Below are 28,000 nucleotides of genomic sequence, written 5' to 3' on the forward strand. Positions count from 1 at the left end.
CATCTCTTACTTTGTAAGTAAATATATATATGCGCACATCTCTTACTTCTAAGTATGTACAGAAATATATTCTTTTCCTTTTTACAGTTACAAATTACATTTACACACAGGTTTTTATCTTTTTGGTATCTGCAAGCTTCTTAGGGAACATGAGCTTAAGACAGAAAACCTCTGAAAAAGACTTCCTTTTATTTTTTTATTATTTTTTAAAACACTATCTAAAGAAACACTGAATAACTACCTTCCATCCTACTCTTCAAACCAATGGCACTGCCATATCCACCTTTGCCACCCGTCACCTCTCCATCTGCTTCCTGGAGCACACCAAGCCTTCATCTGTCAGGTCCAAAATGCTCCAGAGATTCTGTGCCACGTGCTGAGTCTGGCTTTTGGCAAGCTCCTTCAGCTTGGAGCCCATCACTTTGTAAAGGGTCTTTGCAAGCCTGATGACCGCAGTCCCAATATTGCCGCCTCTGAGAGGCAGGGTCCTGTTTCCCAGGAAGAACCAGAGTGTGGGCAGGGCACAGCGATGGATGGCTTGGGGTTTCCAAGGATAAACAGATGACACAAGCACTGTTGGGCGAGAGACACAAGCTGTTTAACAACCTTAATGCAAACAAGTACCTTTACTTTTTGTTCCTAGAAGTCTTTTCTGGCTAGTATCAGCAAGCACAAAGAGCCCAATAACCCAGAAACAGGCAACGGTTGCTGGTCATCCCCTGAACAGAACAACCAACCTCTGAGGGCCTTAATTTCTCCAAATCAGAGGCTTTGTATCCATGATAGATTTAGCAAAGTGAATCATACCCATTTTGTAAATCATTTCACTATCTGCTTCTGCACTACAAGTGGCAAAAATGTCAAATGGCTGTTTATTTCCATTAAAAAGTTGTCTAAACCAGCTGCTGAAGAATTTGAAATGCAGCTTAGAGAGGTAATTGACAGATTTCTAATAAAAAGGACGATTGCTGTTTTGTGACCTTTGAAGAAAAATGCCAAAAGTCTAATGTGGCTGTTCCCTTTGTCCAGTGGCACACAGCAAATGGCAGTACTATACCACACTTCAAAACTCCAGCCCACAAAAGATGTGTGCTGCTTGACAGTTTTATTAGAAAGATCAGTGACTAACTGATGTCTTTGGCACAACGGTCTAATTTGAGCTGTATTCCCCTCATACTTGGTGGCTTCTAATGAACAGCTGTTTCAACCTTTAGGATGTCTTCCTAGGTAATTACCCAGACCCCATTGCCATGGCATTTGAGCATCTCACAATTTTAATGGCATTTACTCTCACAATGTTCCCTGAAATAGGGGAACAGAGAGAGAGAAAACCTTACATGGGGGGTGAAATTTAACCAAAACACACACATTCCCTCTCATTCCCTCTGAAGTCTGCTTTTAGCTCATTTTCTGAACTACACTAAATACAAACAAAAAATTACTACCCACGTGCTCCTTGCACGGCAGATTTTGCTGAGAGATCAAAATCTGAAATGCTCTGGAGACAGAGTTCTTATTTTCTGTTCAGTGGAAACATTATGCCGTAACCACTTACTATTCTGTAGTGGAAGGACCTTCATTTTCTCTACACTGTTAATCTAGCATCAGGCATCAACATTTAAACAGCTCCTGGAAGTACCTCACAACAATTCTGGTAAGCACAAGAAGGGTTATGGTACCTATTTTAAAATGAGAGTTAATTTGAGTTTAAATGCTATTAAATACAGTGGTCACTATGGAGCTTCAGAAGAGAAAGAGCTGTCTGTTCCCACTAAACCCCAGAGAGAACACCTGCTCTCTCTGAAGGAGTCCCAATTTACGTTCAAATGCTTTCTTTGAAAAAGAGATTAAAATGACTATAAAACTAAATTCTATGTTTATGGAGATTTACTTTATTCAGGTTATCTTTAAAGGCCCTTTTACGTTCACTATGGCTAAACATGCCCTTTTGAGATTCATAATGAAGAAGCCAAGGGTATTAAACCTTGGAATAAAAGATGCTGGTATAATCAGCAGTGGATTTAGCCCTAACTAAAGCAAGGCTATAAATAGTCTTCTCTACTATATATTGAGATTATAATTTTTTTCCATTCCTTAGCTACTGCTGACATAGCAAGCTACTATTCTAAATCAATTATCAGCTGCATTTGCAGCGTGTCGGACACCACGGATCTAGAAATAGACTGTTTGCACACCCTGAAATGCCCCGAGTCCCATGGCATCTCTGCAATACAGGCAGGGAGCCTCAGTGGGCTGGGCTGAACTGCAGTCCTGCCTTGCACAGAGTCCTTGCCTGTAATATGTGTGTTGAGTTTCCCCGTACACTGTGAGCCCCAGGCTCCGCAGGATTCAGCCTCAAGTTTCTAACAGGAAAACAAGAATCCCGTGATGGCAAAACAAGTGATCCTCAGAAATAGCACTTGCCACAATTCTTCGTGAAGGATGGTCGTTCACTTTAGAAAAGGGACTTTCAAGAGACCTCCATGACCTTTACTGGACTGTCCTTCAAAGAGAGGAGCCAGCCAGGGTATTTTTAGCCCCTGTCTTTCCTAAAGGCGGGTCCTGAGATGCCCCAGTGAGAGCTCAGTGCTGGAGCCTGAGCACCATCCTCATCTCACGTGCTGCACACCTCTGCAGCAGCCAGGCAAACCCCTGCCAAATACGTCTGTTGTGTGTATTTTGCAGGAGAGACAAGCTCAGGACCTTCTGATGCTTGATGAGCTACTGCACTGCCTATTCCGAGGCATTCCCTCTAAACATTCCCTCTGAAGACTTCTTGACTTAGAAGTGGAGATTAGCCGAAGGAGGCAATACCTGAGAGAGATTCTGTGATGATCTGCAGAGCTTGGCCTCTGAGGAAACGCACTCGGCTGGCAAGTTCTTGCAGCAGCAATGAATTATCTGAAAGAGAAACATGTATTTCTGCTTACTCTTCTGAGGGTACAAGGAAAAAAAAATAGCAGGAGGGCAGAAGTAACTGCATTTTTAAAAATAAAAGTACATTTCTGCCAGTTTCTGAGTCCTTGTCTTCTTTTTCCTTCAGGCTTACTTGGAAGGATTCTAAATTCAGAAAAGAAAAGCTCTCATTTCACATTTGTAAATCCAAAGCTGACTGCTGTACAAGGAGCTGTGTTAAACATTTCACATCGGGGCCCTCAACATTTAAATTATGTGTAAGCAGGGAAAAGATTTTCTGTCTGGAGCTTCACAGAAGTGAGCTCCTCCCTCCGCTGAGGAAAAGGGTGAGAAGGCTCAAAAGTTCACACATCCATTCACACTTCAAGGATAAGCTGGTGTTAAGTCTTTAAGTTACCTGTTGGGATCTACGGACAAGACTCCAAGTTAATCTCACAAGAGAGAACTGCTGCTCATTTCTCAAAGTTACTCACTCTTGGGGGCTCTTGTAACATCTCTGAAATCAGATCTTGTCAGAGAGACTGGAAAACAAACTGATTTCCTAATACTTGACTGTCATACGTATTTCAGTTTTTCCTGTGCTGCCTGCTGTTGACTGGAGGTCTGGTTTTAATTTGTAAACTGTTGCCTGGATTGGTCTGCAAGCCTCCAGTCTTACAGCTTTGACAAGCCAAGCCAAGCTCTTCTTGGAGGCAGAATGCGCAGGGGATGCACTGTGATACCTCACAGTGTCACCAGAAGTGGCACCAATAAAGCAGGCAACCTACTTCTCTATGAAACACTACAGAGCCAAATCCCAAAGTGGTTTTAAGTAGCACTGTGCTGTTAAGTGCTCCTTTTTGCATGAGATATAAAAAGGAAGTCCCTAGTGACCTTCTTGCAAGCATGCAGTAAAGAACCGATCCTGCTATCCTAATTAAGCTGCTGCTTTGGTAATTACACTCTTCTCGTTCACCTTTTTAAACAGACACCTATTGCCTCACACTCCTGCAGCATTGGCAGACGCTGCTTCACACTTGCTGTTCCTCCCTAGGGAGTAACTTTACAGCTGATGCTTTGGAAAAAACACGGGAAAAAAAACCCAACTTCAAGATCTGGAGATCTTGAAGGAGTACAAAATGTTAGTTCATCATTAGTATCTACACAGATTTTCAGGGGAAGACTTGGGTTTTGCTTGGTTGAGGGGGAACTGTTAGCTTGCTTGGGTTTTAGGAAACTGAGTCTATAGGCACCATTCATCCTTCAATTTAAGGGTTTCAAATGCCCTGTGCATTTTGAAACAGCAAAGCTCAAGTCAGTAACAGATTTATGCAACAATTACTTTAGCAGCCTTGAGAGACCTAAAGACAGAGGAGCTTTTAATGGCTGTTAGAGAAAACAAGGCAGCAGGCTGTTCAATACTTATTAACTTAGCTTTCATTCTCTGTACTACAAATTGGCTAAACCTGTTGGCCACAGGACTGACAGCCCAGCACCTGCAATATGAGCAAAAGAAGCATCTGCTTCTCCATGCTTTCATTTTCACTGTGGTCCCCTCTTTGCCACCTTAACACCTACAGGGGAAATTCCTCTTCCCTTCTTGCAGGGGGCTGGTTCCTCTGGGAGTTACTTGGGCTACTGGCCGGACTCCATGCCCTGGCATCAGGCAGTGGCCATCTGAAGGGCATTTCTTTCATGACAGAGGACAGGGTAGGACAGGTGTCAGGGGAGAGCAAGATGTATGTCTTGGTCTCATTGCAGTTGGGCTTGACTTGATGATTCGTCCCCATCTACAAGGTGGTTCCCTTGAGTAAGGTTAGGGTCACTGGTCACAGCTAATGAATGTGTGTGGCCTCCAGCTGGGGATGTCCAAGCCAATGTCAGGGTTAAGCTAAATAAATTATTCAGGCATTATTGGAAGCAAATTGTTGGTAGGTAAAATTCTGGTCTCTGGGATGGGAGCTTTTTTGTTTTGCTTTGTTTTTACACCAAGTGATCAAGCAATTTTCTAACCAGCTTGCATTCCTGCATAGATCGTTAAAGGTGACAAAGGAGGAAGTCTCACCTAAAATTCAAAAGATGAGGCACGTCAACAAAGAGTCTCGGAGCAATAGCTGGGCTCTTAGCCATGAAACTCGGTGGAGCAATGGGGCAAGATACTGCACTCCCTTACTCTAAGCTAGGAGCAAAGCACAATCCTTTAGAGTTCTGGGGGGCGGGGGTGTGTTTGTCATTTGCCACCTGATTTTAAATTGTAAAGGCAGACAATTTTAAAGCACATGGGAAGGTTTCACTCATGCATTTTTCCAGCAGAGCCTTCCTTCCCCCACTAAAGCCCCAGGTGTTGAATTCTGAAATATTTGTGATTCAGTTGCCTGTTTGAATTCTTACTAATGTCCATAAAAATGAGCAGAACCAAAAATATATATTCCACCTTGTTTGCTTGAACTGTCTTTGGGGTAAAGTCAGTGTGATGAGAGACAAATGTGCCTTGCTCTTGTTCAGACTTCTGCCAGCCTGGAAAATTTAGAGTGATGCCTCAGAACTAGTGAGAGGGAAATGACAGAAAGCTCCATACAAATCCTGAAGGGATCTGTCTGCCGCATCCTCTGTTAGCAGGATTCTGCAAGTTTTCCCAACCTTCTCCCAGGCACCACAAAAAATGGGTAAGAGCCAAGAGCAGCACAGGTCTCACACCCTTCCCTGCAGTTCATGATCTGGAAGAACCCTATACTTGGGACACAGAAAGGCAGCAGGTCAGCAAATCCACTGAGTTTGCAAAGCAGCTGATATGGAGAAAGTTGCTAATTCCCCTTTAAGACCTGCCTTTTCAACACTAAAGTTTTCAGGCATATTCACCCAGTGCTGCATTTTCACAGCTGACAATAAATCTGTGTGGCAAGGGAATTTACAGCAGACCTTGGCTGTGTAGTTATGGGCTATAGCAATCTTGCCCCATGCAGAACAACATCTGGGGCAAGACATCATTTCCAGCTGGATTTATACCTGTTTGCTCTAAAGAAATGAACTTGGCAAATCACAAATTCCCTTTTAAAAAAAGAAGACCCAGATGAAAGGTGGAAAACAGACAGGATCGGCTAATGCCTGTAATGTAGAGCCTTCTAGGAAGCTGCTCTGCAGAAGCTCCGATGGGGCAGTGTCCCTTTGTGCCAACAGCAAAGCAATTCATTTGGGAACTCAAATTCAGCCCAAACAACCTCCAAAAATTCCTTTGTCCCTGAACTGGAGCAAAGGTGTCCTCCAGGATTTCTTGTGCAGCTCCTTCTGTACCAAAGTAGACAAGAGCCAGCGGCTCCTGGCACTTTGCAGAAATGCTGGTACCCATTCAAGCCTGTCTGGGAGCTGGTGCATAAGGACTGCACCACCACAGCTTCTGGTTACCCAGCTCAGCAGTTAGAGTCAGCAGGAATTCAGGTCCTTTTGATATATAGCACAAATGACACAAGTGATCTGCAAACCTGTCATCAACCATAGAACCCAAACACCTTTACGTGGGACCTGCTTTCCCAACGTAGACAGAAATCAGTGTAAAAAAACTCCTGGTGAACACTTTTACTGATGGCATTCATCTTTCCAAAACCAAACTCCTTGCATGCATAAATATGCACACACCAGCCCTCATCTCACATTTCAACACAAGTCAGAGTTGGAGTGAACAGCAGGTGGAGAGCCTGAGGGACCAGAAACTTCTGGTCACAGCTGCACCAGTGACAGTGGTAACACAAGTATTGCCAGTGTGCTGCTGAATCTACACCAGAAGAATAAGAGGGAAATTCAGGCCTGGATTCATTTGACCAAACTTTAAACACTTCACTGAGGTTTCAGTGGGCAGATGCAAACACCTGCAACAAGCTACCCAGAGCAGCCTGAGCCTCCCTCCCTTACGCAAAATTGTGCAAAAAGAAAACCAGGCAATAGCAACATGTCTCCACTATATCCTTGCAGGTGGATCCTCCAGGGGATCCAGCTGCCTAAAATAAAGTGCACAAGAATAACCCAAGAGTCACAGAGAACAACACTTGCTACAGACTTGGGTCTGGTTGTCAACTGTGGCCCCTGGCTGCTACCAACCCTACCAGCCCCTTCTTCGCTTAGAGCGCCACACAGTCCAGTGGCCTGTGCTTGTACTCATTGTCGTGAATCATTACCATCAACCATAAAACTGAGGTGAGAGAAAAAACATCTCTGCGTAATCCCACTCTGCTTTACTCCCATCCTTTTATTGCTGCTTTTCTGACTGCCCTATTTTTGGTTACTGCCTCCAAATTAAGAGAGATTGAAACCTGTGGCAGGTGAGGGGAAGCAGGGAGCTAACTTCAGGAGAGTATCTCCATATGCTTTTAAGAAACACATGCTACCCACATGCATACAATCAGTTTCTAGAGCAGATCACAAGGGAATAATTCCAAATACACTAACCAAAAAGTAGCTGTTAAAAGCTGGTTTGATGAACTGTAAAGGCACCAGCATTGACTTCTGTACTATTACCCATGAAGGAACATGCTACTGTATTTGCCAGTCCAAACACATTTTGGGCAGCGATAACAGATGGGCTGGGCGTGCACTCTGCAGGGCAGGTGCTCCCAACCAAAACGAGCCTGAGGATCCCTGAGAGGTGGAGCATGACCCTGGTAGGCAGCAGAAGACATGCTGCACAACCTGCAGTGGGCCATATGGTCCAGGACACAGGGCAGACTGGGACCTCACCCTCTTCCTACTGCAGATACACATTTAACATCAATAGACATACCTGCAGCCCCATGCTCGAGCAGCCAGAAAAGAGGACGGTAAGAGGATCCTTACCCTTCTGGAAGAAGGGAGCTGAGGCATTTCGAGCCCCACACACACGGAGCCTCCCAGCCTGACTATGGAACAAGCATTTCATCCTTCATCTGCTCTCCACTATAATCTTTCATAACACAGCATCTTATTAAATACAAGATCACAATCTTTGCATTCAAAAGGACATCTTCATTTCAGCTTTACATGGATAAACTACTACACAAAACTGCAAAATGAGTAACTGAGCTCAAAGCTTCTCATATTGGGGTCAGAGAGGGCCAGGCACGCCTGTCAGGAGAGCTGCCACTGCCAGAACGTGGAAAAAAGGCCAGCGAGAACAAAGACCCTCCACCACTCTTCCCACCGTGTGTTTCACCATTTGCCTTAGTGGCTGAAAACTGAATGCACATTTTAGAAATCCAATTCAATAAAAACAAAACGCATGCAGTTTCCTAGAAGGAAGGAGGAAAATCAGCCATAATAGATGCTAGTCACTTCCCTCATGCTCTTCCGGCAGGAATTTCAAATAATGCCTATTATGTCATCTCTATGGAATTAAAAAACACGTGAACCAAGTGATAAACAGCATCCATTTGGCTGCACGTCACAACACGATACAACAGAACGGGATAGGAAGAATGCAGACAGGACTTCATAAACCTCTTGCAGCAGCCAGATATTTCTACAGACAACCACAGGTATCAACAGACTCAGTGTCCACTTGACTCCCAAGACGGAGAAGTTGCAGTTGAGGATAGTCAATGTCAGAAGTCAGCCTTACCCAGGTAAGCAATGGATGCTTCCAGAGCTTTCACAGCCGCAGAATAAATCCCCATGTGCTTTGAGTTCAGGTTGTCGGTGACTGCTGCTACCAGAGCGACCAGCACTGCATGTAAGGCACCTTTGAGCACGGGTGTCATCAAAGCCAGTGCCTCCAGCGCCCGCTGGCTTACTTTCTTGTTGCAATCCTGAAGTCTCAGGACAAAAACATCAAATATCTGTTCAGAAAACAAACAACACAAAAGCTGGATTAAAATGTCCTTGTTTCAAGAAGGGATGTAGAACGTAACAAATTAATGTAATCCTTTCTGTCAGGTCAGCACTTGCTAGCACAACTTCACTGTTTTCCTGTGGACTGCTCGCTGTAGTGGTTGCACAACCTCATGCTGGGTGAAAAGTTTTTCATATTTTCTTAAGCAGTTTGGATGGGGACAGGATAGTTCATATGGTGTTTCTGTTTACCTATAAATCATTACATTAATCCTATTTTAATAACACCAAATAGTATCTTTGGTATAGAGGTATGAAAACAGGTATTTACGATGCTCATTCTTCCATAAAGTTGTCTCAGGTACCGAGGGTAGTTTTGATTTTGCCAAAACAGTGGCTGGATGAGATCCAAGTTTTGTTTTATCTGTCTCAGAACCTGCATCTGAAGAAGTGCAGGGCTCTGATGAACTCGTCAGTATCCAGAGCATTTGTCTAGCAAACAGGTAGACTTCTGAAGTTTACTGTGCTGTGCAGTTCTCATTAGAGCAGGTTCAGTCCCTTGACAGCCACATTATCAGGCACTGTTTTCTGGAAAAGGGGAAAAAAAGCAGTTGCTTGGAGGAGAAAGAACAGAAGATCTATCTTTAGTCATTTTCCTCCTCTTTCCAAAGAGAAAAAGGGACTCCCAGGAAGGATGAGAGAAGTCTTTCCCAATCAGGAAAGGGATGAGGATGGAAGTGAACAAGCAGAGCTGTAACTGCGCAAGACAAGATAAAGTTTACAGAGGGATCTTAAAAAAGAAAAAAAAAAATATTTTTTTAAATCAACTCAGCTTGATACTTCTCTCCCCCATCCCAACCCATTTTTTTTCTAGAGAACAATTGCCAAGCTTTCAGTGCCTGGGTTTCCTTTATTTCAACCTAACCGGTAGTAGGAGACAGCAGAAGCTACAGGAACATTCTGTCATCATCTCGTGAACAGGACTAAGAGGCACCTGCCAGAGAAATACATCTGGACTGAAATCACTTGTCCTGAAGCCTGGAGCTGAATTACATTATTCTGGGTAAGAAGGGACCAGCCTGTTCCAAACAACCAGTATGTAGCTAGTTGATAGTGTAGCCAAGACACACTAGGTTAACTTTACTGCTACAGGCTTGGGAAGGGAGCTAAGAGGAAAAGAGCAATAGAGATGCCCTACATACTTGGACAATGTTAGTGGAGATGAGCCGGGGGCTGCTTCTGCAGTGATCCAGGAGGAGCTCCACTCCCTCCATTCGTCTCTGAAACTCGTTGGCTGTCAGGAGCTTGTAAAGCTCACTAAGCTGTTCAACTTCTTCCACAGTCCGAAGTGGCCGGCAGTGTTCTGTCCGACGGGGTAACATGCGTCCATCAGAGCCAGATCTCAAATGGGAAAATAAAAAGAAGGTTAGACCTTTTGGTGATAATATCTTCAGTTAATTGTGAGGAAAACATCCCAAAGATATTTCCTTATTATGTGATACTTCAGCTAGATCCTGATCTGAAAAGCAACTTGGATCTCATGACAATCCTTGTAAGAGACAATCTGCAAGTAATGTTATCACTAGGACTTATTCAGGAAAACCAAGGCAATGAGGATAGGATTCATCTCATTTGTCTTCAGATGTCTTCCCAGGTACCCATCCAGCATCCCTTCCTGGGGAAAAATAGGCACTACTTCCAAGTTGAATTGTCTCATCTTACGGGAGGTGTCTGTATTATAAGGAAATCAATTACTCTGGGGAAGTGTCTCTACAACAGGTATGGGAATCTGGATAAATAGCATAGATGCATCTGAACAGATGAATCCGACCCAGAGAGATTAAGGGGCATATCTGAAAGGATCCAGAGGATCAGTAATGTTGGGAATGGAGACAGTGGGTTGTTTTATTATAAAACTATTCCCTACACAGTAACAGAGGCAAAACCAGAAGCCAGATACCCCACCACTACACTCCCATTATTGCTTCCCTGGGGACTGGATCCACAGTTTAACACACCCAACAGGAACAATTCACTTGGATCAACTCTCTCTGCTATGAGCATGGGAAGAGCCTACCCATGCTAATGAGGTGTGTGGTCACCCGCCACCACTGAGCACAACAGAGCTAAAGAAATCCACTTTGTTATCAGAGGAGGACAAGTACAAGTAGCTCTTCTGCTGGCAGGGGGAGACAGCAAGGACCAAATTCCTCTCTTGAATGCTGATTGCAGCAGAAGTGAAAAAACCATGCTGCCCGTCAGCCAACCATTAATGGCTCTGAATGACATGAATAGCTACAGAAAAAGTCCACAGTGAGACATCTGTTGACGAGAACTGCTCAGGAACTATCTTCCTGGTACTCTCTGAGGGTCAGAAAGCCATGATTCAGCCAGGCCAAACTACTTGCATGGAAAGTATTATTTTGGGGAATGGCATCTTGGTCCTAGACTGGGACTTCTTGTCAAACCACCCATCTAAAAAAGACTCCACTCAGTAAGAATACTGTGATTGAAACTACTTGGCCCAACCGAAACAGCAGAGACATGACCCTCTCACCACCTCTGCAACACTGTCCTCACCGCTGCACAGGATTTTGTGAGCTGCAGCTGGTGGGTGTCTCTTCCTCTCTCTCTGTTTTTGTGGAAAACCCTCCAGAGAAGTTGTGTTCAGCCTAATGCAGAAGTAGACATTTTTTGTCAGTGAAGATCTGTGGGGTAAGGCAACAATCTCTGGCACAGCCCGTCTCCATCAGGAAGATTTTACTGTGGAAGAGACATGTAAAGCTTGTCATGTGCTCTGTCAGATATAACAGAAGTGCTCACTACCTTCCATCAGAATGTAGCTCGTCCTGGGGCAACATCAAGCCACTGTTCCTAGCCTTCCCGGAGCTCTTGACAGATAGAGGTTCACATTTATGGTCTTCAATACCCTATGTATATATATTAAAAAAAATAATGAATCTATCGAAGATAAAATGGGAAATTACTTTCCAAATATCCTCTCCATCCCTCTGGGGCTGGGGGGGGGGGGGGGGGGGGGGGGGGGTGCGGTGCGGGGAGTGAGCAGGTGGCTACATGGTGCTTGGTTGCCAGCCGGGGTTAAACCACACACACTCACTCTCCCTATTCCTGCACAAAGGCACATTTCTTTCTAGAAAGTAAACGTTGAGGATTGAAAAAACAACAAAGGGATGATTTTCCACTGGATGCTGAATTCACAAAGCTGCTTCCAGCTCCACAGTGCATGACAGCAGGGCAGTACTCCCAGAATACAGACAATATTTGTACCAATTATGATTGTGTTGTGCATCTTTTGTATATTTGGAAATTTTCTTGGCACTACAACTTCTTTCTCCTATTGCAAAGACTATTATCTTCAGTATAATCTTCAGAAGCACTATTCTCACTTCCTTGCTTTATTGGGGGCAGGGGCGGGGGGCAGGTAGTGGGGTTTTCTATACCTTGAAGGTAAAAACATTTTCTCCCATTTCCCTATCCTGTTTGTGGCTGACATTCAAAATACACCCACTTTATTTCTAACAATACTAATTCTTTCACTGCACTTAAACAGGCTGAGGATCAACAGTTCATTCCCAGGAGCCTGATTAATCTCATCTTAGCAACCTCAGTAGTTACATAAATGAGACATTCCTCCTAGCAAGCACTTACTTTCTGCTTAATTTTCGCCATAATATCTGCCAAGCCATTTGAGGGGACAGACTGTTTCAGATACTTATCAAACTTGCGATGACTACTCAATATACTCAGCATCTTCAGTGCATAACATCTAACAGAGGAAAGAGAGAAATGAATACAGCTGATTACTCTTTTCTCCCTTGTGATTAAGCAAAGGAAAAGCGTTAAGAGAATAAGCTGATATGTTAAACTCTTCATGTGCAATACCTTCATGAGAAGTTACTACCTATTCAGCACGGAGAGCTGTTTACCTCCACTTGTCATCACTGCACAATGCTGCCAGCTGAACACAAGAGGCAAGAGGAAAACACAGGGCAACAGGAAAATACAATTTCACTCTACAGTTGTGAGTATGTTTCTGTGGGATCAAAGGATCCTGTGGGACGAGCGAAGCACATCTGCTTTGCTGTCGAGGCTCATTTGCAGTGTCTTGCTGCCATTGCACAGTTTGCCTTTCTTTACCTGGCAAAGAAGCTAGGACAAATCATCCCATGCTTACTCTTTATTATTCTATACTACATGTATGCACACAGGCAGCTCATGTGTTCTTGGCATCTATTAATGGGAATCTAAAGGAATAATCAAAGTAAGGGGGTTTGGTTTGGTTTTGCTACTATGAAACCACAGCTATCTTCAAGAGGAAATCTGGAGGTCATTCAGCCACAGACAACATTATACAACTCCAATTACACAATGGGAAGAAAAAATTTTGACTATTGTAGGCAACTAAATCTGCAGAAGAGGTTTAGAAAGACTGAATGCATTGGTTAAAGACAGCTGGATTTTTTCTAGGACAGTATTAACCTTATCAGAAATAAATGCTTGGGATCCTTCAGTGATGAACAGTGGCCAACTCTTTGCCAATGCATTGCACACATAAGACGAAACAAAACTGTTGGACTGACTAATCTGAGCTCAGTTGATCTCAATAAAGACTCATTCAAGTCACAGGAATTTGGCAATGATTATTGTTGCTGGATAACCTCATGTTACCCAGAACAGTCATTTTCCCAGACATTACCCACACTGTGAAGTCACTTTCTTAAATATTTACTTTATCTTCCACTCTTTTGTGCTTTTATTATTTACATTCAAACATCAAACAGTTTTCATATTTTAGGAAGTAAAATGAAGACCATCACCTTGTGTCCTGATGACAGTCCTGAGCAAGCTGCACCAGCACGCTCACCAGCAGGCTGGCATTGACACGTGTGCTTTTCATGACCTTCTTGGCTCTGAGTTGCTCCACCACAGTCAGTAGGTGTTTGGTTGCACACTTCCGCACCAGGACGTTGTGGTGCCTGGAAACAAGAGAACAAACACTGGGGCAGAGGGAAAAGGAGGGCCAGAAGCGCAGGCCTTGGTCATGGCATGCTCCCTGTCATTGCCGGGGGAAGGAGGCCGGTGTTCTCACTGCAATTTTAGCCACCTGTAGAAGATTCTGTCCTCAGATAAAAACAAATTTCACATTGTACAGAGAGACTGCCTGCAAGGAAGAGGGTAAAATTCAGTCTCCCTGGACTATCAGATGCACAATTCCCTTCCCTACTCTGATGGAAGACAAATCATGCTGACTTGTCAGAGGATTCCCACTACACAGACACGGCTGCAGCAGGATTGAGCTTTATTCTACCCATTTATCTCCAAGTCTGCAGACCTAGAAAAAAAAATGGGGGGAAAAACCCTGTGGGCCATGCAGCTGCAGAAAATCTAGTAATGCAGCAAACTTGTTCTTTGAGCCTTGACAAGAGCTATGTTTGAATGATTTACCCTTTTCAAAAGCTGAGGAAAAGACAGCAGTTGTTCTAGCTAGATTTCTAGAAAGTGCCTGTTTGAAACTATCAGGCACAGCACAGATGTTTGAAGGCAGCGTTTGCTTCAGCTGTCCCGTGGGAGTCAGCCTGTGCAAGTGCCTGTAAAGTGACTCAGCATCTCAAGGCTAACATGCAGCGCCAAACTGGAGTAGAAAGTGGAGCTCTAAGGACATGACAGACACGACAGGCCCCTCTTGGCTGGAGCTGCACCTGCTGTGCAGGCTGTGCCACAGCCAGCAGCTTCTCCCCCATGTGCTCCCTGCCCCAGCAATTAGCCTCCTTATTTCTCAAGTGAATGGCATTATGATGATGCATGTTTTTTCCCAGCGCCTCTGTGGTCAGCGTGGTGAAATATCAAAGGGCACTCACTGCTGGAATTGCCATTGTCCCTCTTCCCACAAAGCCACAAGGCTATATCACCACCCTGTGCAGGGACTTTCACTTCCCCATCATTCACCATGCCTAGACAGTGTTGACAGACTGTGAGAACAAATGCGCTGGAGTCGGGCAGAAGTAGATGGTAAGACGAAGGCAGCGAGGGTCCTTGTTTCGAATCTAAACCCAAATACCTAGTCACAGAGTACACAGAAGATGCAGGAGAAAGGACCTTCCCCTCCCATCATTCCCCTTCTGCCACCCCTTCCTTCCTCCTGCCCACACAATTTAAGGTGAAAGATACCACCAAGAGAAGAACAACGTACTGGATTCCACTAGCCATGAGAGCAGTCATTGCTCGTGGAGGAGTCACGCTCCCCACCATGATCTCCAGGGATGTGTCTGAATGAATTCGTTGGAGTGCCCCATCCTCTGGAGCAAGACCTGAGCAACCCCATCCACCTCGTGGTCCATGCACTCTTTCATGGTTCTGAAGAGCTCTCCAAGCGTCCTGATTGCCGAGCCAGACACCTTCGAGCGGGGGTTGTTCACCTGGAGAAGTCATGAGGGGAAATGTAAGAATCACCTTGTAAAGAAAATCAGTTCCCCTAGACAAATGTCCCAGGAAACAGCAAGATGGAACACAAGAGCAGAAGACCACAAGCAGAGAAACACACTTACTCTGATACCAACTTCTTTGGCCTCAGGCCTGCTTATGCAATACAATTTTAATGAGACTGCAGGCCTAAAACATATTGGTTCACCTAGAATAAAATGTGCTGCTTAGCCCATAATGTACACTGCGTTGATTTTAGGCCCTTTCACTGAAAAAAAAAAAAATTAAATCTGGGGCTGTTTTTAAAGTATAAAGGCACAATTCATAAAGACAAGATAGAGGAAAAATAATACCTTCCTCCTGTCCAAAAGTGCAGCACTGGCAGTTTGAGGACTCAACCAGGAAACAAAAGATATGGGCTCAAGCCTACAGACTAATTCGCAGCAGGGACTTGAGTCCATCTGCAGCTCTGTCTACTCAGGAGAACCCTAGCTGTTGAGCTCAAGGCACTCAAGCAGCCTGGAAATCACGTGCAGTTACAGCTGCAATCAGTGGGGTTTTACAGCATTCAGTGCTGCTCTGGAGTGATCCCTGCTTCCAAAAGGCTCTCCCACAATGGTAAGGAAGAAGCACCTCAGAGTCCTGCACTTCATTTGGAAGACACTTTGAAGGACAGACCAGTGGTTCTTTCTGCCAGATTTAGTTGTGCCTGTTCATAAAAATTCATGGCGTAAATGCTAGAAGTGCTTGTGAAAGCGAAATCTGGGACTAGAGTGAAACGAAAAATGAAAGCTGTCTCTGCACAAGTGTGTACAACAGAGAGGAGGAAATCTCCTCAGAAATATGAAAGTGATATAAAAACTAGATGAGCTAAGCTGAAAGGGCTTCTTCACCTAACCCCAATCTCAGAGGGGGAGAATCTGAGCATATCTAAACAGAAAGGTTGGAAGAGTCCAACAACACAAGGGGCATTCAGGCCTCCAATGTCATGAAGTGTTGGCGAGGAGGACTGACCTTCATGGAAACGAGCTAACTTGTACTGTCATCTGCAAGCAAAGGAAAATGAAATCTGTTTGGCAATTGTGTACAAGGCAGCTGGTTCAGGCCATAGGCAAATGCCAATTTGGAAATATAGCCACAGATACTATTAAGGAGCTTAGGTTGAGACCTCTCTGCTAACTGAGAGATGAAATAGTGGAGATGTGCACGACTGCCCTGCAAACTCTATGGCACGGCCGCTCCAAGCACCCAGTGGCTGCAGTGCAAAATTCCACCATGCATGGAGGCAACAAATCAATGGAAAGGGCAAATTGCCAAAAAGCGCACAGAAATGAAGACGACAACATCATCGGAAAATGCTAGAAAATAAATTCCTGCAGTCAATCCTCCAGGATGCTGAGGAGGAAGAGAAAGTGGAAGGAAACTGGGAGGCAAAAGCTGCAGTGTTTAATTACAGCTTGGCAGAGATTTGGGCTGTGGCAAATCACCTGATTAGTGTCTGTTTCTGCATGTGTATATTGCACTGTAATGACACCTAGGCTCAAAGAGGAGAGAGGCCGATGCCCTACATACCAGTAAATGTAACTATAGGTACAGACCAATCATATAGATAGGTGACACAGCTATTAGAAAGATGAGGTCTAAAAACAGTAATGAAGGCAGACGCTGAGCACACCTGTAGATGAACAAGCACATATCTACTCTACACCCTATGTAGTAGCAGCGAGGTAGGTGGGACACAATTAAACATGGTGTTCTTACTTCTTTGGTAACTGCCAAGGAAACATCATGAAGTCTACAAAGAAGGACTTCCGAGTGGTAGGCAGCCAGGCATCTGACATTGAAGAGTCCCTTTGTCTTCTGCTCCCTGAAAGGCAATTACCAAAAAGATTGATTTTTCTCACCACCCAAGAACTAGGCAGCAACCTCTGAAGTTACCAGGGTCTCAGCTCAAACAAACAAAGGGAGGTGCTTCTCATACAACATTTAATTAAATCATGGAACTCGTTGCCAGGCGGTTAAAAGCATACAGAAATCCAAAAGGCAAATAGGTAGTTTCAGAGTGGATGGGTTAATTTTCAGCCATTAAAGAAAACAGCCTTTCTGAAATCCCTGGCACACGAAGTCCCTATGTCACTACTCCTCGAAGCTGGGAGACTGTCCCATGTTTCTGTTTGTTGCACCCTCCCTGTAACCAGTCCCTGAGATAAGAGTCCCAGCTGGTTGTTACTGGTGCATTTTCTCTCTTTGCTCTCCCCAGAGGGCAGTTCAGGAGTGAAAGTCTGCACTGTCACTCGATAGCTGAGTTTGCACTCTGCAATCCAGTTGTGCCGCCCACCCCCCCCAAAAAAGCAGCGTGTCCTAAAAGGTTCTACACCTAGGCAAGAACAGCTAAACCACGAGATTTTCCAGAGAATCACTACTTAAAAATAACACCCACAACATCAACGTGTTATTGAAAGTAGTAAACCTCCACCTCTTCCAGCACTTTCTTTATGAAAGACCTGAGCTACACGAAGGCACAGGATGCAGTCACTGGTTCACCAGGGCTGCAGGGCAGGACTAGGAGCCCATCCCCTCTTGGGGTTCCCGACCATCACCCAGACCCCCCACACCTGCAGAAGCTCTCTGCATCTCAGAGAGCACCAAACAGGAACGGGGAAGAGAAAGAGGAGAGGGGCAAAACAACATGATCACACAAGGAGATGCATCATGGAAGAATTTTCATGGTTGCCCCTGTGTGAATGGAGCCCTAGTGAGTGTATGCTGGTCCTGAAATCAAAAAGACAACCAATATCACCTGAAATTTGTAAAGTCTCCTCCTGCCTGTGTCTAATTTCAGGACACACTGTGATTATCAACAAAGTACCTCAGGCCCATATTCAGCAGTGAGAAGGAAAAAGGTGAATTCTTAAAATGCAACATTCCTAAAGGATTTTTTTTCTTTTTCCTTGTCTTCTGCCATGAGCCCTTCAGGAGAAATGACAGGCTGAGCCATTCTGCACCATGTCTCAGTCCATTTCTCAGAAACAGGAACTCCCCGAAGGCATTCCTGGGACTCTCATGCGGGAGGTCACACAGAGACCCTGTGGCCTGCTGCTGCTGCCAGAAGTGGGACCAGAGACAAATCCTTAGACAGTCCCACCTGGGCCAGTGACCCAAGGCCACCCAGTCTCTGAACTCAAGACCACTGTTGTCCTGCTTCTGGCTACAGCCAGCACATCATCTTGTTCCACAACCTTCTCTCTTCCCTGAAGATTTTGTTTGCAGCTACATGGAGCAGAAGGCAAATCTAGGGAACAGCACGGATCTGCTGTGGCTGTAGCACTGTTATGGACCAAGGCAAATAGAAGGCTGCTCTCATCTTTATGCTGTGATTGCTTTGGAGTGGTTTCACTAGTTCCCTTCAGACATCTGGGCTGTCTGGGCTCAGAGGCACTAGAAAAGAAATGTTTCTAGCCTACCTTTACACTGAGAGGAAGAAAGAGTGAACAGAGGGCTTTCTTACCAGTCATTGCTGCCGAGCCATGTGAGCGCGTTGAGCAGCTCCTGCTGTGGGTGAGGGAAGGCTCTGGCCTCCTGGGTGTCCTCCCACTCTGGCTCCTCTCCCCTCTCTGGGATGCCTGCAGCAATGACCAGCAGTGAGTTTGCTGTAAGGAGAGGGTCAGGCACCAGCATTGCATACCCGCGGGCAAGGCACCCCACCACCGAGCAGAGTGCAACCCAATCTCCCAGTCAAAACTACCTAGGGGTGCAAAGTGGCATTGGTTCAGAGACTCCCCTGCTCTCTGGCGCACTGCTTTCCCCAGCACCCAGCCATCTCCCAGTCACCCCTAGCTGGGCACCAGCTCTTTGTGTAAATCTGAAATTTGCGCACACAGAGCCAGCTCCCAGGTCCATGTAGGTACCACAGCCAGCTTGCAGATTCATAGTGCTGCAGAGCTCACACTCACTGGGAGCCAGTGCCACCCAGCAGAACTTGCTACTCCAGGAGTAAGCTCCTGAGATGTGCACATACCTCCCTGTATCACCTCCCTGTTACCTGCAGCACTGGGGGCAGTGGCACCCCGTAACTTTCGAGGAAAGATCTCCAGTTGTCCCACAGTGGGCACCAAGCCTGAACAACCACGTCCTGCTGGGCTGGGGCAAATCCCCAAGGACCAACCACCAGGGAACAGCGATACCTGGCCCTCTACATCTGACAGTGCCTCTGGTTACATTTACTTCAAATATTCTAGACAGAAGGCAGCTGAGTGCCCATATATTTTAGCATACTATTGGGAAAGTAGTAGTCTGTTGGGGTTTTGCCATTTTCCAAGTGTTATGAATATTTACCATTTCAGAGGTACCGTACCACTGGCTGTATTTTGAAGATGCTGAGGTGAAATTGGTTTGTCATCAAATGTGCTTGTTTGCAAACCATGCAATGCCTAAGCTTTATCTTGTGGAAAAATGCAATTTCTAGTCTAGAGAAGAGTGACAAACAAGCCTTCCAAATGTGAACTGAGAATAAAAATATGTAAATACAGATGCAAACTGCTGGCAAACACACTCTCTTGATGATAAACACACAAGGTACAAGAAAATTCAGATGATAAATGCATTTGTTATGAAACCTATTTGTCATCAAAAGCACCGTAGGTCAAAAATGTCATGTCTTGCACGCAAAAGCTCATTCTCTAAAGCGTTAATGAAAACACCTGATCTGTCTAAAAGTGCTGAGTACACTTCACAGATACTGCACAGAATCTAGACAAACTGCTATGGTCTCTGTAGGGTTTGTATGCTATCTTGCATGTTCTACAAAGTATGGAGGATGGAGGAACTGTAGAATCAAAAATCAGATGGGGACTAATTGGGATGTCACTGATGTCACTGTCACTGCACAAGTATGTAGATATACACATCTCTATTGAATATGAATGGAGAGCCATATCAGGCTAGTTCTGGTCAGTTTTGGAAATTGGAGTAGCATCACTAGAAAAGAGCATTCAAAGTATCATTCCTAGCCCACTTTTCCTTAACTCACGCTATTCAGGATTGTAAACCAAGGTAGGCTGCCAACAAAGGAGAGACGAGAATCACTATGGAGTCACTACCTGCTGTGTATTTACTGCAGGTAGCAAGCAGCCTGGGAGTACCAGGCAGCGTCTCCTGTATGCTATGCAGAGCCACTGTATTTGGGTGGATAAGAACTTGCAGGTGCGACAGCACGGTTGTACCAAGTCACTAATTTCCATGCAGAGACAACCCTTGCTGCAATAATAGAAACGCTGTCTGCCGAGGTGGAGAGCCGCACAGGCAAAGGGCCAGGATGGTGAGTTGGCTAATTGATCATTGTGGGACACATACGTGCACGGTGAGCACACCCTGCCAGACTGCACCAGAGCTCAGCCCTGCAGTTACAGCTGCCTCCTTGCACCAGTGTTGTATTTTGGACTGTCAGTCTGGACAAGAGCTAGAGCTTAAGGCTTTACCACTAAAGGTAGTGGTAAAGCTCAGCTCAGCTTTCCTGTGGAGCTGTAAGCACCACCTGGTCCAGTACCACTAAGCTGGAATGGATCCAAAGCAGGCTTGCTCTCAATCCTCAGGACAGTCTTTGAACCCAACATCTTACCTGGGTTGAGCAATGAGGTGGTTTGTGCTCCTTGTGCAAGGAAAGAGCTGGTGTGGGAGCTGCAGCAGAGCAGACTCACCTGAGGATTTGCGCGGAAGCCTGCCGTTCTGACCGATGACGGGGATGCTGGGCAATGACAGCCTCTCAACACGCTGCCTCAAGGCAGTACCAGCGCGCTCTCTGCCTGCTTGGCTTATGCTGGGGAAAATGGTATCTGTCCCAATGTCAGGCAGTGGGTCAAAGCCTGCAGAGACTGAAAACAGATGAGCAGATCTGTTTGACAAAGAAGAGCTGAGACATGGAGATTGCCCTTGCCAAAAAGATTCTTGTCTGTTCCTATCCATTCTGCTTTTAGTCAACATCTTCTCTTTCCCAGTTACGGAAAGAACTCCTGTTTTTTCATACCTATGTGCCTTTGTAAATGTAAGAATCAACATTTCCTCCTCTGCATTGGAATATTTTAGAGGGCATTTAAAGAAAAGCTTAGGATTGCTAAAAAGTTCTAAAAACCGGAATTGTGTTCTTGAAGCTAGAGAATTCATTTTCCCCAAGACGTTTCATTCTATCTAAATTGTAGGAGATCAGGCCATTTTTGTGGCAGCCTGACTAAAGGCTGATTTTCGTAATGGGAATAGCACAGCGCAGCTCACTCTGAAATACTCTCCAACAGATCTGGTAAAACTCGGAGAACTAATCGTTCCTTACATGGCTTCACAGATGATAAAATCATGTGATAGCCAAGCAGTAAAAAAGGAATAAATTTTTTAAATCAGGGTTTTTTCCCTGTGGAATGGTCAGGTCAGTAGTAAAAGAGAGAGGTGGTTTAACAATACACCTCGTTTCTAGCTTAGAATGGATTCAGCAATAGTGTCACCTTACTTACTCAGCAATACTTCTCCCTAGTTGCGTTCAGCATCCTAGCTGCGTATCAGCAATAAAAGAATCATTCCTATGGGGCATGCCCATTATTTGGCAGAACAAACACTGTGCTGAGGGCTCAGTGGATCTTATGCCTATTTCTGCATCAGCAAAATTATTTGTTAAATTCTCATGTCTCCTATCGCTACAAACCCACAGATGGCAAAGGGACAACAATGGTGTCATTGAGGTTTTCCAGTTAAAAGTACTGGCTGACACGGACACTGCATTTTGTCCTGTGCAACTCAGTGATAATGCAAGGCAAGGAGGGGGAAGAAGCCAGTAGGCATTTCCTATCCCAAGCTCAGTTTGCAATACTGACACATATGCAAATAGAGCAGGGGAAGAAACCTGTAATCATAAACCTAGCATATGTGGTTTGAAGTAAATGAGTTGCGCAAATGAAACCTCAGTTCATTACTCGACATTTAATTTCAGCTTGTGCTCTAAAAGGACAAAAAGCTCTGATCCTGCATAGGCTGGATACTTTTTAAAGTCTCTTTCTCTGTAAATGGAGAATTCACAAGGACTTACTATCACATAAGGTTTCACTATTTCTCACAGTGCAAAAACAGGCAGTGTTGATGAATCTACCTCAGACCTCAAAGGATTTAGTTCAGAAACTGCTCCAAGGGAAGGTTTTTTTCCTTAAAGCGTAGGAGGAAGGAGTAGCAACATTTCTCATGTCATGTGAAATACCTGATTTTTCTCTAATCTTCATGACGTGAGAGAGCATGCAGGGAGACAAAAGGTATGAGCATGATGTAGAGGAATCTTTTCTTTTCCTGCTTTGCATTTCCAGGGCCCTAAGGTACCCCTCCAGCTCTTGCCATTCATAACTCCATGCTGCCATTCATAACTCCATGCTGGAGTCACTTTCACTGAATCACCGGAGCACATGTCCCAGTGACTGGGCTCTGGGGCAGCCCTCCGAGCACATCAAGGAACTGAAAAAATGTTACAGGATGGTTTTTAACCACACTTTCACAATGCCACCCATGGATCAGGATTCCTCTGGTCATTTTAGGACAGCCATACCCTATACCTGCCTGCAGATGTATGGGTCTTCTCTTCACTTCTTCTGCCTGATCTTGCCCTTAATTAAGAAAATGGAGGAGAAAAGAATATATGAGAAGACAGAAGGAGAAGTAGGGGGTAGCATTAAAGGAGGCAAACTTTCTTAGTATGGTCTTTCTGATGAAGGAGGAAATGCAATCCATAAACACGATAATATGCAAAGCTGATTAATTGCCATTAAACTTTCAGTTGCTGAGTCACATAGAGCTCATCAAGCTCCAGCTAAAATGCAGGAGTTAGCCTTCAATTTGGGCCTCGACTATCCAGTTCTGCTGTCTTTCATTTTGGAGCTAAGTGGCTCTCGCCGTTACATACATCCTTTCTGAATCAGCAAGAGATGTCAAGTCTGTACTGAGGGCAGCCAACTTTATGCTGCTTCAGAAGTCTAACTTTGCCTGGCCATGCCTAAAACTGATGACAGGATCTTGTTGCACATGGTAATACCACTGCTGTCTCCTGAAAACACTGTTACACCTCCCTGCTCTTTCCAGAAGAAAAAATGTTTGTCCAACTCAACTGGTAGGTAAGTATATTCAGTATGCACTTTAAAAGCCATGCTGAAGCTTTTAAATTGGAAGTATATTTCTATGACTCCTTATTTATTGTTCTAACTAGGATCAGGTTGACAGCTAGATTTCCCCATGCATATCCAAGCCAATATCTATCAGTTACAGCTCTGTAACTGTCCTCTAGCACCTTGCCCCCTTTGATCTTAAAACCATAGGTAAATATTAAACATCTATAGGACTTTACATCTATAAACTGAGATTTGCCTGGGCTCTCTTTTCACAGTGAAGGCCCAGACACAGAGAAGTTACAACTGACAGTTACAGAAGTGGCACCTGAATTTGCAGATAGCTATACGATAGCCAATGTTTGCCCTAACATACTCTTGCAGGTACAAAAATTGGCAGTCAAACATCACACACAAAGCCAGATGCTGTATTCCAATCCATGCAATACAGCTCCCACATGGCCCCACAAAGATTACAGAACAAATCAGTATCAGAGTCCAACAGAAGACCCGCTTTTAAGGTCCTCTTAAGTCCTACCTCCTCCTCCCCGCTGCCAGCCCTGCTCTTAGCGTGTATGAAGCTGGTTTTGACACTGTGCTGGATCATCATAGATACACAAAATGCTGAATGCACACAAATTTTCACAAATATATTGGAGAGCTGACTGTGGAAAATAACCTTCCAAGGCAGGAAGCACAAGGTGAATGGCATGCTGGAGAACCAGACACCTTGGCTTACCTCATCTCCCAGGCCTCTTGGAAATCCAGGTGCTGAGAGCTTGGGAGACACAATGCAGTGCTGTCAGGAGCCCCATCAGATGGTCTCACAGACTTGGGGATAGGAGGAAACAAAGCCATTCCCAGTGACTTCTTCCCGTTCCCACCACTGCAATGCAAAGGCAGCAGCAAAGCCTGGAAATAGTAGAACGCAGTGCTCACTAGAACTCAGTAGAAGAATTCAGCAGAAGTGCTCAGAAATAGTAAAATGCTTGAGCATCCAACCTACCACCTTTGATGCCCCAGGAAGTTTAGCCATGCTCTTAGCTAGGGCTTGCCAGGAAAAGTCAAACTGGTGGAGCAGCTTAGCCTATGAGGGGCAATCAAAAGGGAAGCGGTGAGGGAAAGACCATGTCCCATGCTGTTGCCAGCTCTCTCCCTCGCTCACCTCTCTGGCAGCAGCTGCATTCCCACCTGGCATCTGCCTGCTTGGCAGAAGGACATTCTGGGATGCCGCTGCCCTCAGCCTTTTGGAATGGGTTTAGATCACTATCCTCTCACTACCCCTACCAGCCAGTACTGAACTTCAGCCAAGTCCCCACAGAGTCATTTTGCATGCTCCCAAAACCTACTTTTCTCAAGTCCATGATTTTTTTCTGCCTTTGCCCTTCCTACAGTCCCCCCATCAGCCTTTCAGCCCGGATCCTACCATGGTCTCTGGATGCTCGGTGCTCTCCAGCTCCCACACAATTCATCATCTCAGGCCTACTGTCATTTATCAAGTTCAGCAGAGCTCCCTACCCTGCTGCTCTGTGTAAGGTCTCTCTGCCTGCTGAAACTACTTCAGGCTCCTCGTGCCATGGCTAGGAAGGAGGATAGAGAGCCTGGGGGTAGATGTACAGCCTTCCTTAGTATCCCATCATTCTTGTCACAGCTGAAGAGCCAAATCAGGACCTGTTCAAACTCCAGGGAAACCAATAGAGTTAATGTCAAGGATACATTTGGTCTGGGATCTGCAAGACTGAAGTCAAGTATACTAGCCCTTTCTTTATCCTGTTTACAAAACTTAGTCATCTGCCTTCTCCTGCCCACCACAGCAAAATCAAAACAACTGCAGCTTCTGTCCCTCCTGCAAAGGCAACCAAGCGGATGGGCTCTGGACTTCATGCCCCACAGCCAGAATTGCCAGTTCCTGTCACTTACCCCTGGGCAGACCCATGGGAGAAGACGAAGCTGCACAAAAGCTGCTGAACTCTAGAAATGTTATTAGAGTTACCTGTGCGGAAGAACATGGCTGTAGAACTCAAAAGCTGAGACAACCCAGATATGAGTTTGCAAGACTGCCTTTTTCCATCTAAAAATCCACCTTTTCCATCTAAACCAGAGCCGATATAAAAAGCCATCAAGATACCAGTATTTGCTGTCAGCAACAGTAACCACAATGTACAGATGGTTCACAGATACATCTATTTTACTAACTGTAGAAGGATATGCTTGACCAGATTAGGCACATTCTGTTGCTCTGACCGGTTGCTGCTGTTTTCTCAATCATAAAACACAGCAGGAGCCACTGGAGAGCAAACCATTTAAAGACCTCTTTTCCTATTGATATATGCTGAGGACATGAAGTCTGCCATACACGCGTTGCAGACAGCCTGAAGTGCAACACTGTTCACATCCCTCTTTCTGGGACCCTGGGTTAAGACTTGGTGAGAAACATGGCAGAAACCACTTCTGTCCTCAGTGCTGGTGTCATGCTCACTAGCCTGGTTGACCCAGACATCCAGGGGAGAGATGGCCCTTGAGGATGGAGGTTCCTCATCTCATTTAGAGAACCTCCCGTTCTCTAAACTCATCTGCTGCTTCTTCTGGGCTGTCAATATGGACTGAAAAAATGGATAACCCATTTGAATGAGGCATTCAAGGGTTTTTTAATCATTCAGAAGATCAGTTTGTTTTTATTTTTCGTAAAACTAGCACCAGTTTAATTCTGATCAGCATTAAGCTAGCAAGCCAGGAGAGAGAGACTGAAGACCACACTAGTAAGAGGGGAAAAAAAGATTCCCACTTCTGGACCTGGCTTCTGTGAAGACTACCAGTAATGACCAACATGGTGCCGGTATTTCTGGAAAGCAGAAAGACATCTCAGCAAGCAGCAGACCTTGCCAGTGTTTCTACAGCACTACCCCATCCTCAAGGCCAGATCTTATGGGCAAGCAGAGGAAGAACTGGGAATTTACCAACAGCGAGACCACACATTGAGAGCAAGGATAGAAACAGGACTTGCACCTCATTACCATGTCCAATTTATGGCCAGTTGGGCCACAGTCCCTGTTCTGGCTGTCAGTAATAGTGATTTGGCTACTGTTGATAACAGAAAAAGCATAATAAATTAATGATAGAAAAATGTGATGCCATGCACACCACTGGAGGAGGGCAGCATCATCTGCAGCTCTCCACCAGCCACCTATTCTGACACAGAGCCAGGGCTGACCTCCAAGAACCATGTATCCCTGAAATTGGTTTTGGGTTTTTTTCATTTGGCTGAGGCCACCATCGCATATTGAACCCCTTTCTGTGCTCACCTTCTTCTTCAGTGCTCCAGCTGCTGCCATAAAACTGCAAGTTCGAATTAGTGCTTCCGCCTCGCAGAACTGTGTATCTGGGTTTGAATCTGGGAACACTCCCACAGTAGACAGCAAATGGAGGGTGGTACTTCACTTTAAAATAAAGGCAGTATAAATGACTCAAATTCACAGCACTTGATACGAAGAAACAGACATCTCTTCTCCACAGAAGACTAACACATCAGTAGTGCACGCCAGTCTGCAACAGCCTGACTGACACGGTGTTGTGCCTGCTGAAGTGCTTCCATTCCAGCACTGTGACAGCGGAACATTCTACCAATCAGCATGTTGTTTTCTAATTGCCTGACCATGACTACAAGCTAGGCAACCCACAATGGTCTCTACAATTTGGTAAGGTGTAGTCAGTAGATGCTTTCCAAAGGTAGTTTTAAAGTTCTTTGTTTCCGTAAATCCCACTCAGTTCTGGGTTGGGTTTTGCTGGGTTTTTTTTAATTTCTCTTCATGACAAAGGAAGTACTAAGACACAAACAATTAATCACCAGGTGTCATAACTAAAAGAAGGTTCACACTCTGCATTAGATGTTCCACATATTCAGTGCTTCATTCTGCTTCACTGTTAAAGGGGTTTCTTCTCTGCTTTCTTTACTGCAGAGACACCCAACACCAACATAGACATGGCCAGCCTCGAAAAAATTGTGATCTTGGCTGTTCCTGAAAATTCAAAATGATATACAGTGTGTTTCCCTGCCCCTTATCCCAGCCAAGATCTTCCCCATTACCCAGCCTCTAAGGCTGGGCTCTCTCTTGTACAGCATTAAGAACAGTTGCTGCACTTGTCAGCATCTCCAGGGTCTCGTGACCAGTGCTTTGAATGCAGCTTTTGTACACGCTCTGCCTCCCTGAGCCGAACAGCAATCCTGGGTACCAGCATTGCTGCTGCAGGCGAACATGCTGCAGGAACAGGATTGTAACAAGCCCTGGCTGAAGAAGTCCCCAGCCTGCTGCAGCCCCCTTTACCTGCTGCAAAGTCATCTTGCATTGCCATGGCGCGGGGCACGGAGCGTCAATGGCTTCTTTGAAGATGAAAATCTACTCGACATGCTGGTGGTCGCTGGACCTGACACAGCTGCTTTGTGGGTTCCTCAGCAGCATCAGGAACCTACATGGAAAAATAACACTGCTAGTGCAAGTGACAGCCACCGATCCCTGGCATTGCCCTGCCTACCGGGGCTCCTATGTACAAAACTGCTCAAGGCAGGGGGTGTCAGAACAACATAAAAATATATTCGAGCTATGCATTTTCCACATTCTGTCAAAATCATGGCCATAACATCCAAGTGTTGGAGGAAGACTGCTGTCAGCATAAGGGGGGAAACTTAACTCCACCCCAGCAGCTGCTCTCCCCATGGCTGTACAGGCACGGCAGCAGAGGCAAGTCTT

The 28,000-nt window shown here is 45.2% G+C and overlaps 1 protein-coding gene across 1 annotated transcript; it reads right to left on the reverse strand.

Moving 5' to 3' along the window:
• Nucleotides 1–295: 295 nt before the first annotated feature.
• Nucleotides 296–27,605, reverse strand: TOGARAM2 (TOG array regulator of axonemal microtubules 2). Its single transcript, XM_037405869.1, is given in 17 exon segments — nucleotides 296–573; nucleotides 2,815–2,901; nucleotides 8,480–8,696; nucleotides 9,891–10,089; nucleotides 11,515–11,618; nucleotides 12,358–12,475; nucleotides 13,527–13,685; nucleotides 14,900–14,978; nucleotides 14,981–15,125; nucleotides 16,891–16,996; nucleotides 18,638–18,779; nucleotides 20,826–21,019; nucleotides 22,710–22,760; nucleotides 23,995–24,193; nucleotides 25,249–25,392; nucleotides 26,558–26,692; nucleotides 27,578–27,605. Coding segments are annotated over 17 exon segments (2,385 nt in total).
• Between the last annotated feature and the right edge of the window lie 395 nt (nucleotides 27,606–28,000).

The sequence above is a fragment of the Falco rusticolus genome, chromosome 12 (assembly GCF_015220075.1).
Source record: "Falco rusticolus isolate bFalRus1 chromosome 12, bFalRus1.pri, whole genome shotgun sequence".
Classification (NCBI taxonomy): Eukaryota; Metazoa; Chordata; class Aves; order Falconiformes; family Falconidae; genus Falco; species Falco rusticolus.